At 40.3% G+C, this 15,293-nt stretch overlaps 1 protein-coding gene across 2 annotated transcripts in view; it reads right to left on the bottom strand.

Moving 5' to 3' along the window:
• Positions 1–10,881: 10,881 nt before the first annotated feature.
• Positions 10,882–15,293, bottom strand: part of ARHGAP18 (Rho GTPase activating protein 18) — a 156,191-nt gene continuing 151,779 nt past the window's right edge. Inside the window, exons 14-15 of one of the 2 annotated variants that reach the window (XM_008072098.2) lie at positions 13,899–13,960; positions 10,882–12,374 (exon numbers count right to left, since the gene is read on the bottom strand). In XM_008072098.2, coding sequence (XP_008070289.1) covers positions 12,283–12,374; positions 13,899–13,960 — 154 coding nt within the window. In that variant the 3' untranslated portion in view covers positions 10,882–12,282. The remainder of the gene's footprint in view (positions 12,375–13,898; positions 13,961–15,293) is intronic. The other variant, XM_021705956.1, reaches the window with a different exon arrangement.

Consider the following 15,293-nt stretch of genomic DNA (forward strand, 5'->3'; position numbering starts at 1 on the left):
ATGAAATTAATGAATATTAAAGAAAATGATGGTGAGAAGACATTGAGATTATCACTCAACCACCACTGATGGAAGTATAAATCAGTACAACTTTCCTAAAAAGCAATTTGACAATATATGCAACAAGAACTTTAAATATTGTTTCTACTCTTCAAGCCAGTAATCGTATTCTGCCATACCTCTCAGAAATTGAAAAATGAATGATCATAACAGCTAGGTGACAAATCCTTATACAAGTCAGATTGTTTCAAATTATCTTCTTTCAAAAAAAATACAAAGAAGGACCTATCAGCTAATAGTAACATCACGAATAATTTTGATGACAGGTATCTGAAATTTTTGGCATATAATGAATTTTTAAAGTTTCAAAAACTGATTATCACTGCTATAAATTCTTGAACTCCATTTGTATGTGAAAAAGTGTCTCAGTGTTTACACAAATATATATAATTTAAAAAGAAGACTAAATTGATGCTGAACTTACTAGAAATAGATAATGTTCATCCATTGATAATTAAATTGAGAAAAACTGAAACTCCATGCTCATTAAGAACCTCATTTTCAATAAAATTTAAATTTTGTACTAACTTTATCAACATTTGTGATATATTTTTGTTTCATCAACAACTTCAGCACATATGCTTATTTTTGTTGCAGAGAAATGTAATCACTTTGCACCACTGAATACATTACTTTAGGATAAACTTCTAAGGAGGAAGTACACTGAAAACAGGAGTTCGGGGGGAAAAAAAGTAAAAGTCCTTACTTTTATGAGCTTGCATGCATTTTTAAGAACGGATAGCAGGGTATCAAATCACTATGGTATTGATAGTCCACTTGAAATATTTAAAGCATTAGAATGTCCTTTGCAATTAGCTAAACTTATGATGAAAAATTTTAGATTTCAATGAAAAAACATGCAACACGATACATCTTTTTTTCTTTTTTGAGTTGGAGTCTCACTCCGTCGCCCGGACTGGAGTGCAGTGGCGTGCTCACGGCCACCACAACCTCGGCCAGCTGGGCTATGGCGATCCTTCCACCTCAACCTTCCGAGTAGCCGGAACTATAGGCATGTGCTACCACACTCAGTTAATTTTTTGATATATTGTAGAGACGAGGTCTCACCAAGTTGCCCGGGTGGGTCTCGAACCCGCGGGCTCAGGCAATCCACATGCCTCGGCCTCCCAAGTGCTGGGATTACAGGCTCAGCCACCGAGCCTGGCCTCTGATACATCATTTTTAATAATCATTTTAGGGGGGCACGTAAGTGGGCAAATGTGAAGAACATCATTGTACTCAGTGCATGTTTACCTTTCAGTGATTAGGATTTGGAAGCAAAATTTGCAATGGTACTTGCAATATATTTTAATAATATTTGCAATAAGACTTATTCGAAAACTCTTGTTTAACAAGGCATCTCATTTTCCAACACATCTAGTATATATTCCTTAGGTTTTGCTATACAGATGATGATAGGCAAAGTCGGGTGTGGTGGCTCATGCCTATAATCCCAGCACTTTGGGAGGCTGAGATAAAAGGATTGTCTGAGCCCACGGGTTCGAGACCAGCCTAGGCAACTTGGTGAGCCCACATCTCTACAATAAACCAAAAATTAGCCAGGCATGGTAGCGCTCACCTGTAGTTCCAGCTCCTTGGAAGGCTGAGGCGGAAGGATCGCTGGAGCCCAGCAGGTTGACGCTGGGGTAGCCATGAGCATGCCACTGCACTCCAGCCTGGGTGACAGAGTGAGACTCCGACTCGAAAAAAAAAAAAATTATCTGGGCATGGTGGTGCACGCTTGTAATTCCAGCTACTTGGAAGGCTAAGGTGGAAGGATCTCGCTTGAGCCCAACAAGTAGAGACTGTGGTGGCTGTGAGCGTGCCACTGCACTTCAGCCTGGGTGACAGAATAAGACTCTGACTCAAAAAAACAAAACAAAAACAAAAACAAAACAGGTGATGGTAGGCAGAGCAATATTCTGTGGCAATGCAGAAAAGCGGTGAGAAGTGGGCCAGTTTCTCCCGGCCAAGGAGATTTTCAAATGAGCTGCTCACAGGAAACAAACTTTGGGGTCTCCGAGTTCTCAGCCATTCTTTAATGCCAGCCTCCAAACAAGCTTCATTTACAAATTTATAGCCCACTCAATTTTCTTCAAAAGTTACTCAATAATTTTGAGTAATATTCTAGACAAGAGGAACCAAGAAGCTAAAGACAGATCATTCTGATATTAGAAATTATGTATGTAAACTATTTTGTGACCAGGTTTCCACACTGCAAAATATCAAAGGGGAAGCCGGGCTCGGTGGCTCAGCCTGTCATCCCACGCCTTTGGGAGGCTGAGTGAGTGGATTGCCTGAGCCCGCGGGTTCGAGACCCGCCTGGACAGCGAGACCTCATCTTTACAATAAATCAAAAAATCAGCCGGGCGTGGTAGCGCATGCCTGTAATTCCAGCTACTCGGAAGGCTGAGGCGGAAGGATCGCCGGGGCCCAGCAGGTCGAGGCTGCGGTGGCCGGGAGCGGCCACTGCACTCCAGTCTGGGCTGGAGTGACTCCAACTCAAAAACAAACAAACAAAATAAAAATAAATCAAAGGGGAAAAAAACTAGAAAGCCTTGATAAATCTTATTCCTTGGCCTTTCCCCCTAATGATCCCAACGAAACGCGTCTCTTCCAGTTCTATCTACATCCTGGCCTATTGCAGTACGTGTCTGTTCCCATCACTCAAAAGCACTCTTAAACCTGCTCTCCAGCTCAGCCCTGAACTTGTACGCCTCACTTCCAGTGATTTCTACTGAACTTTTGTCTGGTTCACATCTCTCAATTATTGGACATAGTCATTCATTTCCTTTCTGTTAAACTCGCTGTCGTCCCTGACAGACATGATTTTTACTCTTCTGACACCATATGACAGTTTGAACTGCTCCTTCTAAGGCACCACTTCCCTTACGCATTCCTTAAGTGGAGAGAGGTACATCTCCAAGTTGTTCTTTGCCCTTTCTCAGCCCCGCACTCTCAGTGGACCAGCCCTTTTGTTTCCATGGCTGTAACTATCACCTCCCTGCAAGCAATTTCTCAGTATATATTTTTCTTTCTAAAAAATTTTTATTGTAAAGATGTGGGGTACAGTTCAGGGTTAGGTACACAAACATTGATCACGAAGGTACCCCTGTTAATGAGATATGCCCCTCCCTCCCCTAGCAGTTTCCCTCAACTGTCAATCCCACCCCACCCCCACCAAGAGTTTCCCATTACTGCCAATCGTTTTCTTATAGCATTAAAATTGTTCAAGCCGGGCTCGGTGGCGCAGCCTGTCATCCCGCGCCTTTGGGAGGCCGAGGTGAGTGGATGGCCTGAGCCCGCGGGTTCGAGACCCGCCTGGGCAGCAAGACCTCATCTCTACAATAAATCAAAAAATCAGCCAGGTGTGGTAACGCATGCCTGTAATTCCGGCTACTCGGAAGGCTGAGGCGGAAGGATCGCCGGAGCCCAGCAGGTGGAGGCTGCGGTGGCCGGGAGTGGCCACTGCACTCCAGTCTGGGCGACAGAGTGAGAACTCAACTCAAAAAAAAAAAAATTGTTCAAGTTCCTCTTTTGAGCGAGAACATATGGAACTCTGTTCTTTGTTCCTGTGATAGATCACTGAATATGATCGACTCCAAACCCACTTTTCAAATAGCTCTTACCTAAAATATGTCTCACTTCTAACCGTTCCGCCTCTTCACACACCTCACGCTCAACATATCCTTACTTACTTCCTCTCCTTTCCACAGCCAAAACACCCCCGTCTCTTGCCCCAATCCCTTCATCTCTCACCAGTACTTCTCTCCTGTTCTGGAACTCAGCAAAACGCACCATCATCTTTTAGGGGTCTCTAACACTTCCTTCCCTCACTCCTCTGCATCCATTGGAATCATCCAGTCCGCTTGACCCCAACTCTGTGACATCGATCTAACCCATTCTCACTTTTCACTGCCATAAGCCTAATTCTGTGTCTTATCATTTCATTTCTGACCTGCTGGCTCGGACCGCTAAATACCACTGTCTCCATTAACAGTTACCCAATTGACAGCACCGTTCCTACATGCTTCCACTTTACTTATACAGCTTATTGTCTTATATCTGCTTCCCTCAAACGCGAGTTAATTTGCTGAGAATATATTCCCCTTCACCAGCCTGTATCAATCCTATCCACAAATCTAAATCTAATCTTGTGGAAATGCATGATACAATTGATGTTTACACCATCACCATGTAAACCAGGAAACAGCATATGGTGAGTGCCAAAATGTTGAAAACAAAAAGGAGAAAAACAAATGGATTGTCATATTTCTCTCTGAACCTTTAAAATATTCCTTACCATAAACAATTGTCTAATGAGCTCACAGTATATATTAATGCACTATCTAGTTAAGCCTGGTAGTTTCTTAAGGATAAACAATGTTAATTTCTTTCTCTCCTTAACATGAAGAAATGCATGATGTCCTAGAACGTGTTTCAAGACTCTTGGACAAATGGAGATGGGCAGTCGCTCACAGTTGATTGTTCCTGTTCTCAGGATTCACTCTTGCCAAATACCGTGAGATAAAAATTACAAATAAAGGAAGTCATGTTTACTTGCCAACATAATTTTGGTCTCCTGGATTCTGTTACAAAGGACAGCGCTCCAAAAAAATGTCTTAAAAACAATATACAGGATAGAGCACACAGCCTCCCACATATCTTGCCTAAGACACGACATTCCTTACAAAATCAATGACTGTGGTCCTTGCCTATTCTTACACATAAAATAATGCCTGCCAAAATCAACAATGATGCCCTATCAACTATAACCAAATATACCCTTACACCCAAACGTTAACACAATTTTTCACATACTAAATCTTCCCCTGTATAAAAAACTATAAATTAAAATACATTAAAACTGTCTAACAAAAACTCTAAAAATGTACTCTAAATTATAATCTTCAATAAAGCTGTAAACAAATCTTTCCTTCTTTAAGAGTCGAATTTTTCTTTTGTCGATAATACAAGTTGGGTGATAGAAGCAAGCAAAGCTAATAGATGCCCTGAGATTTCCCCCGCTGAAATGAGAGCTGGAAGGCACCAGGAATGATCACATCACTCCCTTTTTGTATTTGTAAGAAGGCTGCCGTCAGGGGACAGAAAGAAAAACTGAGCTGATCCACTGTTCAGAATCGGGCCACTGACTGTTACTCCTCATGAACTTCCCTCCAGGGAAAATTCCTTGTTCACCCTGGCTGGAGGGGAAGGTGACTTGTGGCAGAGATTCCATGCAAGCTGTCATTTTGCAAAGGTTATGGGAGATACAACAAGAGGCAGGGCTGAGCTGCCCAGGTGCAGGGAGAGGTAAACATCAAAAGAGAAGTACAGCAGAGGGGGAGTTGCTCCATCTCCAGCTTATCTGAGCTCCTTCAGTTGAAAAATCAAGACTCGAAATCTCAAGATAAAAGCTTGCTGCGACAAAGCCAGTGCGTCTTGGCTTGCGTTGGAAAGACCATCGAGGCAACGTTCCTTGCGATCCATCTGCGTCTCCTAGACTCCTAAACTGTACGCAGCCGCATGTGGAAATAACACATGAAACCCTTCAAAGCAACCCGAAGGGCTTGAAGAAATGCTTACTTGGAGGCAGGTTCTAATGGCTGTGTATGAAATCCTTTCTGCCGGAGCCAAGCAACTCCACACAAGACTTTAGGACGCAAGTAAAAAGGATGCCAAGTCCAGATTCCAAGATGTGGGGCCAATTTCATGGAAGTGGAATTCTGATTGCTATTTCATACTTACTAGGTTTGAAATCTGAGATGTCACACTCAGAAAAACCAGACAAAGAAACCGACCCTCTGCCAGCAGCAGTGACTAGTCCCAACTGAAGGGGCCCACGGTCGTCCCAGGAGTGAGCAAAGCGTTAAGATGGAAAATGAACTTTTCTTCCTAGACCTCCTGCTCTGAGATTCAGAGAGAATTCTGTTCTGGGTCAGTTCGCTCACCTTAAATAAAACAAGTAATATTTAAAGTTGAGCTAAGCTCGGGGAAATAGGTGTTCTAGAATTATTTCTGTGTCCTTTATAGTACCACAGATACTTTGAGGAAGAGTTACTACCACTGATTTCCAGGTGAAGGTAGTATAGATTAGAACCACTAATCCTAAATGAGATAAAGAAGAACATTCCTTAAACAGCCAAAAACTGTTGCCTAACTCGGAGAAAGGAAGGCTCATGGGAGATGATATCAGAATTACCTAGAAGGAGGAGGGATTGGTTATTCTTAAAACAGGGGCTGCCCTCACTTCCCCCATTCCCTCACCTATTTGTTGTGATCTGTACTGATGGGTCTGTTACATCTTTTCTCTATATTGAAGAAAAAAATAGAAAATACAGCAGTAGAACATTTTGAGATTATTCTTATAGTATAGCTCCAATAATACTGATCTTAATAACCACTAATAAAAATATTCACATTTACGGAATACTATCAGGCAAGTATGCTGCTGAGATCTTTACGTGGATTATTTAATTCCAGCAAAGCCACTAAGAAGTAAATATTCCTATCATTTTTACACAAGTAGAAAATGAGACACAGGTGAGTAACTTGTCCAGGTCACATTAGCTAACCCAGGTAGTCCGACTTGTGTATCCATGTTACCTCTTCTCAAAATGTTGCCTAACTGCGTAAATTCCAGAAACTCTTTTGCCCGGCATTTAAAGCCCTCTTTCAGCACCTCCTGCTTCTGCTAGCTGGTGCCTGTTGTTAGTTCCCTTAGGTAGCAGCAGAATTCCTTATAAGTGCGGTCCATATTCAGTCTTTACTTCTCTTTCCATTCTCTTAACCCCACCATTACCATCCTTATCACCTTACCTAAATTGCTCAGCAAGGTCAACAAAGACCTCCACATAGATAAATCCAGTGGTCAATCCCTAGCATTTGGCTCATTGGAGCTCAAAGTAGCCACTGATGTAGCCACTTCCGTCTTCACTTGGTTTCTGGCACACCACAATCTCTCGGTTATCTCCAAGGTCGCTTCTTTTCCATCTGTCCGCTGGGTCCTTCTCTTCCCAGTCCCAAATGTCGGGCAGCTCCAGGGCTGAGCTCTTGGTGATTTGATCCATTGTACCTATAATCACTCCCTTGGTGATCTCCCACAAGCTCATGGTTTCAGTTAAAGGCCCACATGCATGCCAGTGACTCCAGCCCAGACCTCCGGCTCAGTCTTCTGCTCACACAATTGTCAACTGGATATGTAGCAGCCCTTCGTATTCAATACATCCATGACTGAGCACCTTAATTCTCAGCCTCAGAATGCCTGACTACCCTCTGCTTCTCTGTCTATGTTGCTGGAAACTCCATCCTTCCAATGGCTCAAGTAAAAAAAATCTCATGCTTATCTTTGATTAAAAAGGCATTCTTTCTCTTATACCAGAAATTGTATAGGCTCTTTCTTCTTTTTGAGTGGGAGTCTCACTCCGTCATCCCGGCTGGAGTGCTGTGGTATGCTCACAGCCATCCCAGTGTCAACCTGCTGGGATCCTCTGATCCTTCCGCCTCAGCCTTCCAAGCAGCCAGAACTACAGGCACACGCCACCACACCCGGCTAATTTTTCTATTTATTGTAAAGACAAGGTCTCGCCAAGTTGCCTGGGCTGGTCTCAAACTCGAGGGCTCAGGCAATCCTCTTGCTTCGGCCTCCCAAAGTGCTGGGATGACAAGCTGAGTCACCGAGCCCAGCCTCTGCTTTCAAAGACATATCCAGAATCGGACTGCACCTCATCACCCCACAGCTACTGCCCTCACCAACAGGGGGTGCTGATTCCGTTCTCAGGCCGGTCCTGACTTGAGCAATAAGCAGTGCTTTATTTCAACAATAAACTGTAAGCTGAACAATTATACTCACCCTAATACAAAGCCCTCTGTGACCGCACCCCCTGCACAGGTGTTACTGCTCTGGCCTCATCTGCTCCTTTCACCAGCCCTGGGTCCTCTCCAGGCACCCTGGTACCCTTGCCAGCAAGGCATGCTTCTTCTCTGGACCCCCGTTCTTGAGGCTTTCTTTGCTAGGATGTGCTTCTTCCAGACATTCACATGGAAATTCTCTCACTTGGATTCGTTCAGTGATTCCGTGAGACACCTTGTTGCATACTGCAATGATTCCATCAATCAATCCTTCATCTCATTTACCTTGTTCATCTTTCTGGTCTCCATTGCACTAACGACCATTCAGCATACAATGTCACTGTTTTTTATTTTAGAATCCGAATACATGTGAAGGTGTGTTACTTAGGTATATTGCGTAAAGGCAAGGTTTCTGATGAACGGTCTCCATTTCCCCTGTGGTGAGAGCATGGTGACCAGTGGGTAGCTTTGCATCCCTTTTTCATACCCCTTCGCCCACCAACTTCAGTAGTGTCCAGTGTCTGTTGTTCCTGTCCTTGTACCTGTATGTGCCCCGTGTTTAGCACCCACATGAATGAGAACGTGTTCAGTTTGCTGTTTCTGTGAAAATTCACTTCGAATCATGGTTCCCAGCTACATCCGTGTTGCTGCCAATGCCATGACTTTGTTTTTTTAATGGCTGCGTAGTATTTGGTACAAAATAGGATGTATCCAGTTCACTGCTGATAAACACCTCCACTGGTTCCATGTCTTTGCTATCGTGAATGATGCTGCAGTAAACTTATGAGTGCAAGTGTCTTTTTGGTAGAAAAATGTATGCTCCTTGGGGCATATATTCAGTAGTGGGATTGCTGGGTCGAATGGTAGATCTGTCTTTAGCTCTTTCAGAAATCTCCAAACTGCTTTCAACAGGAGTTGAACTAGTTTACATTCTCACCAACAGTGTATGAGCATTCCCTTTTCTCCACAACCTTGCCGACGTGTGTCACTTTTTGACTTTTTAATAATAGCTGTTCTGACCATTGTGAGATGGTGTCTCGTTGGTAATTTTGATTTGCACTTCTCTTAGTGACACTGAACATTTTTTATTGTTGGCCGCTTGTGGGTCTTCCTTGGAGAAATATTTGTGTCCTTTGCCTACTTTTTAATGGGTTTATTTCCATTATATAATTGGATTATTTCATGTTATTCATTCATTATCTCCCTCCACTAGAATGTAAGCTCTATGAGATCAGGGCTTCTCGTTATTTTGTTCACTGAGGTATCTCAAGGGTAGACACATGCCTGGCACATATGTAAGTGCCCAATATATATTTGTTGAATCAAGAAGTATCTACCTGTTGTGTACTATGTTGACTATTTGGGTAACAGGTTCAACAGAAGCCCAAACCTCACCATCATGGAATATATTCATGGCACAAATCTGTACACGTAACCCTCGAGCCAAAATAAAAAACATCTATACACCAAAAAAAAGGCAAAGATCATTATGCACTCTTATCTTAGACATCCCTTCATTTACTTTCCTGGTTCACTGCCTTGTCTATTGTCATAATCCTTCTGCTTGAAATAGACATTGCCAAAAGTTTAATTTTGGCTCAGAAAAATCTCCTGTCCTCCCTCCCTTCCTACTCAATGGTTTAAGGATAAGAGCAGATAAATAGATGAAACATAGAAACTCAGATTATTACTGACAATTTCAGACTCAGCAACCAAAGCAAGAAGTTCACAGAGTTCTTACTTAACTGCCAAGCAGACCCTGGCACTGTGTCTTAGCTACTTACCGATGAATGCATTCATTTGAGGGAAAAAAAAAAGTCCTGTAGTCGAGATTCAAAGGAATCCCTGACCAATACTGCCACCTACCGATGACCAGGTGAGGAACCAAGACAATCAGCAGGAAAGTGCAAACCTGTTTAATGAAAACCAAGAAAGACGCTAATGAAAAAGCCCATGAAGTCAGTAAAATAAACAGCATTTCCCAAAGAGTGTTAGCAGGGAATTTATATCAACTTGTATGGCTGCATGAATCAAAGATTGTGTAAATGCAAAGAATAATTACACCCTCCTTCAGAAAACAGGAAGCATCACCAAAATAGTCACAGAGCAACACTTTTAGAAAGACCAGCAATTTTACCCTTCGCCAGCAACTGCCTTAGGACTCAAGATGTGAGACTCAGATCAAATATATTTGTTTTTATTCTGTCACACAAAAAAACAAATACTGAGATTTAAAACTTACCAGGGGGAAAAAAAAATGTGCCCAACAATAGCATTTGAGTTAATACCAGGAAATTTATACTTGAGGATCTATGCTGTCAAGTTTTTCCTCTGTAGAAGTATAGATTTTGTTGTTGTTACTTAAATGCAATATAGTTCAATGTCAATGAATCTAGGTCATAAGTGCTTAGGGCTCAAAATAACATGGCATTTTCATTTTTCTTTACCAAGATCTGGTAATTTTTCATGATCAACAAACTATTGTGATTCACTCCCTTCCCCTTTCAGGTAGTTAGTAAATGTGGTGGAAATTAGTTGGTATGTGCTTTACAAAAACCTTTTACTTAAACCATCATAGTCGCTGCTGTGTACTTTTGAAGTTGTGCACTCCCAAAATGTGCTAAGGACTTGATTTCTCTTTCATATCGTTTTCATCAGACCATTAATAAAGCATCACTTTGCTTACTGAGAAATGAATACACATTATCAAAATCAGAAATAGAATAAACTGTGTTCTGAAAGTCCTAAAGAATAGAAATTTGCAATAAAGAAAAAACCAAGGAAGGAAACAAGTTCACGTACCCCACATCTTCCCACCTTAAAAAGGACAGAAACAATAGCAGAAATAAAAGAGGTGACTTACCAAAAAACAGTCCCTGTGTCAACTAAAAAGAATTATCAATACAAAGAAAAGAAAAAGCAAAAAAGTAGACACACAGGATGACAAGTAATGATTCCAAGAGAAGATAATTTAGAAAAAGGCATTTAATTACAAAATTTCTCTTTAAATAAAGCAATGGCACGAATCACCACAAAATTAAGTAATCACATCCACAGGCTGTTCTTGGAATTATATGCTAAAAATCTACAACTGTTCTCATCAACAGCATTTTCTCCCCTAACTAGAGTGGCATCAAGAGCTTCTGAGAATGTGTAGTTTTTCCTAAAGTACTACTAAAAGTATCATAAACACAGATTGTGCATATTCATTTACATCACCTTTTATTTACTATGCTCTAGACTCATAAAGTATTTAACATCTCTCTGACTTCATTTCTCTTATTTACATCTCTTGTCACAATATGGTTGGTGCAGTAAAATCCCTGGGAATAGTATTAACGTTCTTCAACATTTTAATAAACTGATTATTTAAAATGAGTACACAAACAAAAGCTCATTCACACGACTGTGTTATACCTGGAAGAATAACTCTTCCAGTAGACTTATTCAGGAGTAAAAACAAAAAAATCCCTCTTTAAGTAGAATACATTCTTCAACCATCAGTGAATTATACTATCATGCATATTTATGATGGTAATAGGACAACAGGTAGAGTCAGCTATGACACTTTAAATTCCATTTGGAAGACTACAGCATACATAAAATGATTTGGTTTCCTCTCTCATTATCCATAATCCGGTTATTTCACATGGGTATAGTTTATTTATTCTTAGTATATAAGTATTTAATGGTTCAGTAATAACTAGCAGCTTCTGACAGTCTTATTTTCTTGATGGCGGATACAGTTCTATGCACATATGTCAGATGAACTGAAAAATGCAAATCACCTCATGTGATACAGCAGGAAGAAGTAGAATGTTAGTATTTGAACAAATGGTTCACAGAGATGAATACTAACATCCTGTAATGACAGGAATACTGTGGAATTAGGTATGTTTTAATATATGCTGTCTTCACAACTTGCCATACCTGGTATTTATGTTCTTGGTCAAAAAGCAAACCTAATTGGGAGAAGGCAGATGTGAGGAGGGAATAAAGGTGAGAAAGTGTGTATTATCGTATATATGATTGTAGGAGGAAAAAAGTGAGTGGGAAGAAAATAAATTCTCATAATAAAAAAGAGATGTCACATCTGGACACATTTCACAGAGCACATGAAAATAGCTCATACACTAATTAAGCCTCTTTCCTTACACTCCAGAAATAATTGTTTTCTAAAAATAACATTAATAATAATTAGCATAATTCTGGCAGCGGCACAAATCTACTTTTTAAGGCTTGAGAGTGTCACTTTTTAATAGCTGGGTACAGCTGAATCGTAAGAGTCCGGCCATGTCTTTTATGTACACTCTTGACTCAGCAAGAATTATCAGGGAGGTCCTCGTGGCTATCCATGGCTTGTCAAGTCTTCTACAATGGCTTTGACTTAATAACCCACTCGGCATTTGGGTTGAGCTGATACAAGTCCTTCATGTAAGTGTCATCCTCGAGGCAACGTTCCCCTGTTAAAGAGATGTTTTATCAGTTAAATACAGTGGGCAGACTGGGATGCAGTTTTAAACTTAAGCTCAATGACTTAACTCTTACAAGTCTCTTACTTCACATTCTTTCCTATTTCTCATAATACTGTAAGAATCGGCCAAAATATTGGAAAGTCAATTTGGTAGTTTTTCTCTAAATGAATGGATTTCAAATTAATTTAGGAAGCTGAAAATACTCTATGTGATGTGCTTTTAAATAGTTCCTTAAAGCTTATTCACTATCATTAAGAGTGACAACCATTTGGAATCCATTAAAGAAACTATACATAATTCCTAAGGTCTAAAATAAAAAAATTAAATACATGAATATTTAGGAAATCTTTACTAATGGAATTAACAATTCTAGTGCTGTTATGGTTTATTTACATTTTAAGAATGCGTCTTCACATTTCTGTATTCAACCTTCAATATGTACTAACAGTTTTAAGTCCCAGGAAAAGAAAAATCCCACAAAACGTATTTTTCAATTATTTTCAATTACTATTTTTAATTTAACATTACTTCACTTGCTTTTTATTTTTATCTATTTTTTTTTTTTTTTTTAGTGAGGGTCTCACTCTATTGCTCAGGCTGGAATACAGTGGCATGATCATGGCTCATTGCAGCCTCAACCTCCTGGACCAAGGTGATTCTTCTGCCACAGCCTCTCATGTAGCTGGGACTACAGGCATGTGCCACCATGCCTAGCTAATTTTTAAAATTTTTTGTCAAGATGAAGTCTCACTATGGTTGCCTGGGCTGCTCTCAAATCCTGGGCTCAAACAATCCTCTCGCCTTGGCCTCCCAAAGTGCTGGGATTAGAGGTGTGAGCCACCACGCCTGGCCTATTTCTTAACAATTTTAACCTTACCATATTAGAGAGCCAAAAAAAAAAAAAAAAAGAGAAAAGGTTTATTTTTAATTAAAAAAAAAGAGATGAGTAAGACCCCCTGATAATTACAAAAGAGCAAAATAAAATATAGAACATGGTGAAAATCACTTCACTGTTTCTATTTCTATTTTCTAAACTATGTGTGTGTGTGTGTGTGTGTGTGTGTGTGTGTGTGTGTGTTTGTGTGTGTGTGTATAAACGTTAGTAGGAAACAGACTATGGGAAAAATCTGCCTTTATTAAAAATATCAAGTACTATGCAATAACAGTGTTATCTTACATAAGCTCAGAAATTTCCTTTATTATGACATGAGAGTATAAAAGAGAAAGAAACCTTGAAAAACTTGCATTATTAACCCTTCTAGAAGTTTTTCCTATTATATTGGGAAGTTGCCTTTGCCAAGATTGAACATAGATGGGCATTTGTACAGAAGGGGGTCACATAAAGCCTGAAGAGAAAGGTCAGACCATTAAACAAATCCACAATATTCAGCATCTAAAAGCATGTTATATTTTATAACTAATTTCCCTTTTATCCTCCAAAGATATAAACAGTAACTGCTGGCAATGTCAAATCAGCATATGGAATGCAAAGTATTAAAAAAACATGCTTACCAATATTTCCTCCAATTTCATACAAAAAAACTTCCCCTTTCTTCAGAGTCTGGACAACCCCACTATAAGGGACGAAACAAACTGATTAGTCGTATCATCAAACAGCTTGCAAGTAAATCACGTTAATGTGCTTGGGGAATTCTGGCTGGTATGGAAAATTCATAACTTAGACACACTGTAATTATCTACACATTTGTATTTTCCCATCTGTTAAATGTGCCGAATAGGTAATAAAAGTGTCACACCTGTAAATTAAAATAAACAAATGGAATCATACATCTGAAGGCAAAATAATAAATCAGTATCTAAATTTGTAAAATTAAAAAGGAAAGTTAATGTTCACATTTTAGCTGCCAATCAAATTATTAATGCGACTATCTACTTTGCATGGGGACCAAAATAGTCCTCGGAAAACTATAAAAAAGAAATGCCTCCACCTTGGTTCTCGCATCGTGTTTATTCAGTAAGTGTTTTTCGTGAGGGTGCTATGCGGACACCTCCAACCGTATCCAAGGTGTACGTGAAGAACAAGACACGCTCCCGTGTTGGCCTTTGCAACAAGAGAGGCACAGACACTCTGAGCAGAAGCAAACCATGTCATCTCCAAGACAACTCTACCACGCAGGCTGTGTTTGCAGACTGACACTCTTCAAAGAATAAACTCTCCGAGAACATTAGGTTCAAACATAAAAACTGGTAAAATTCAGTGGGTTTCCGATCTTCCTGCAAAAGGATGACCTGCAAAACCTGCTAAAAATTCAGATCCAGAGTTCCAGAAACTCTGGTTTAGTGGGTCTAGGAAGGAAGTCCAAGGATCTGCTTTGAAAAGGTTCTGTAGTGGATTCTGATGCATGCAAAGGTTTGTGAACCACGGAGAGAAGGCTCTGAAGACACACGCTGGAAATCAGAGGCAAAAACCAGGTGCGACTCATATTCAAGCTGTTAGGAAAAAATATGGTCCAGTGGCCGCTTTCCTAACCCATCATGGAGTGGCTCCCATGGTTGTCCCCGTATCCCCCACCTGTGTCCCCAGCACTGGATGCTCTGGGCTGCACGTAAACTCACACTCAAGTCCCACACGCCCTGCTGCTTCCTGACCAAGAGTCAACACTAGGGGTAGGTTTCGTTTTCCAGTGAAATAATTTAATCGATTATTTTTATTTTATAGCACAACCATAATGCCATCAACACGAGTATAAAAAGTCAGTTTCTGTGAAAACCATGTTGAATATTTCGAGAGGCTTGATTTAAAACAAACAACATGTAGTCGGACATTGCTCTCAGATGGCTTCTCAAAGGTCTATGTTCTTGTTCCACATTTTAAAAAAAATCTGAGCTAGATTTCCTGGCTTATGCAGGCTTTCCCATAAACCTCATGAACAAATTAATAATTTT

This window comes from Carlito syrichta, unplaced genomic scaffold, assembly GCF_000164805.1.
Source record: "Carlito syrichta isolate Samal-C Ts95f unplaced genomic scaffold, Tarsius_syrichta-2.0.1 Scaffold314849, whole genome shotgun sequence".
Taxonomy (NCBI): domain Eukaryota; kingdom Metazoa; phylum Chordata; class Mammalia; order Primates; family Tarsiidae; genus Carlito; species Carlito syrichta.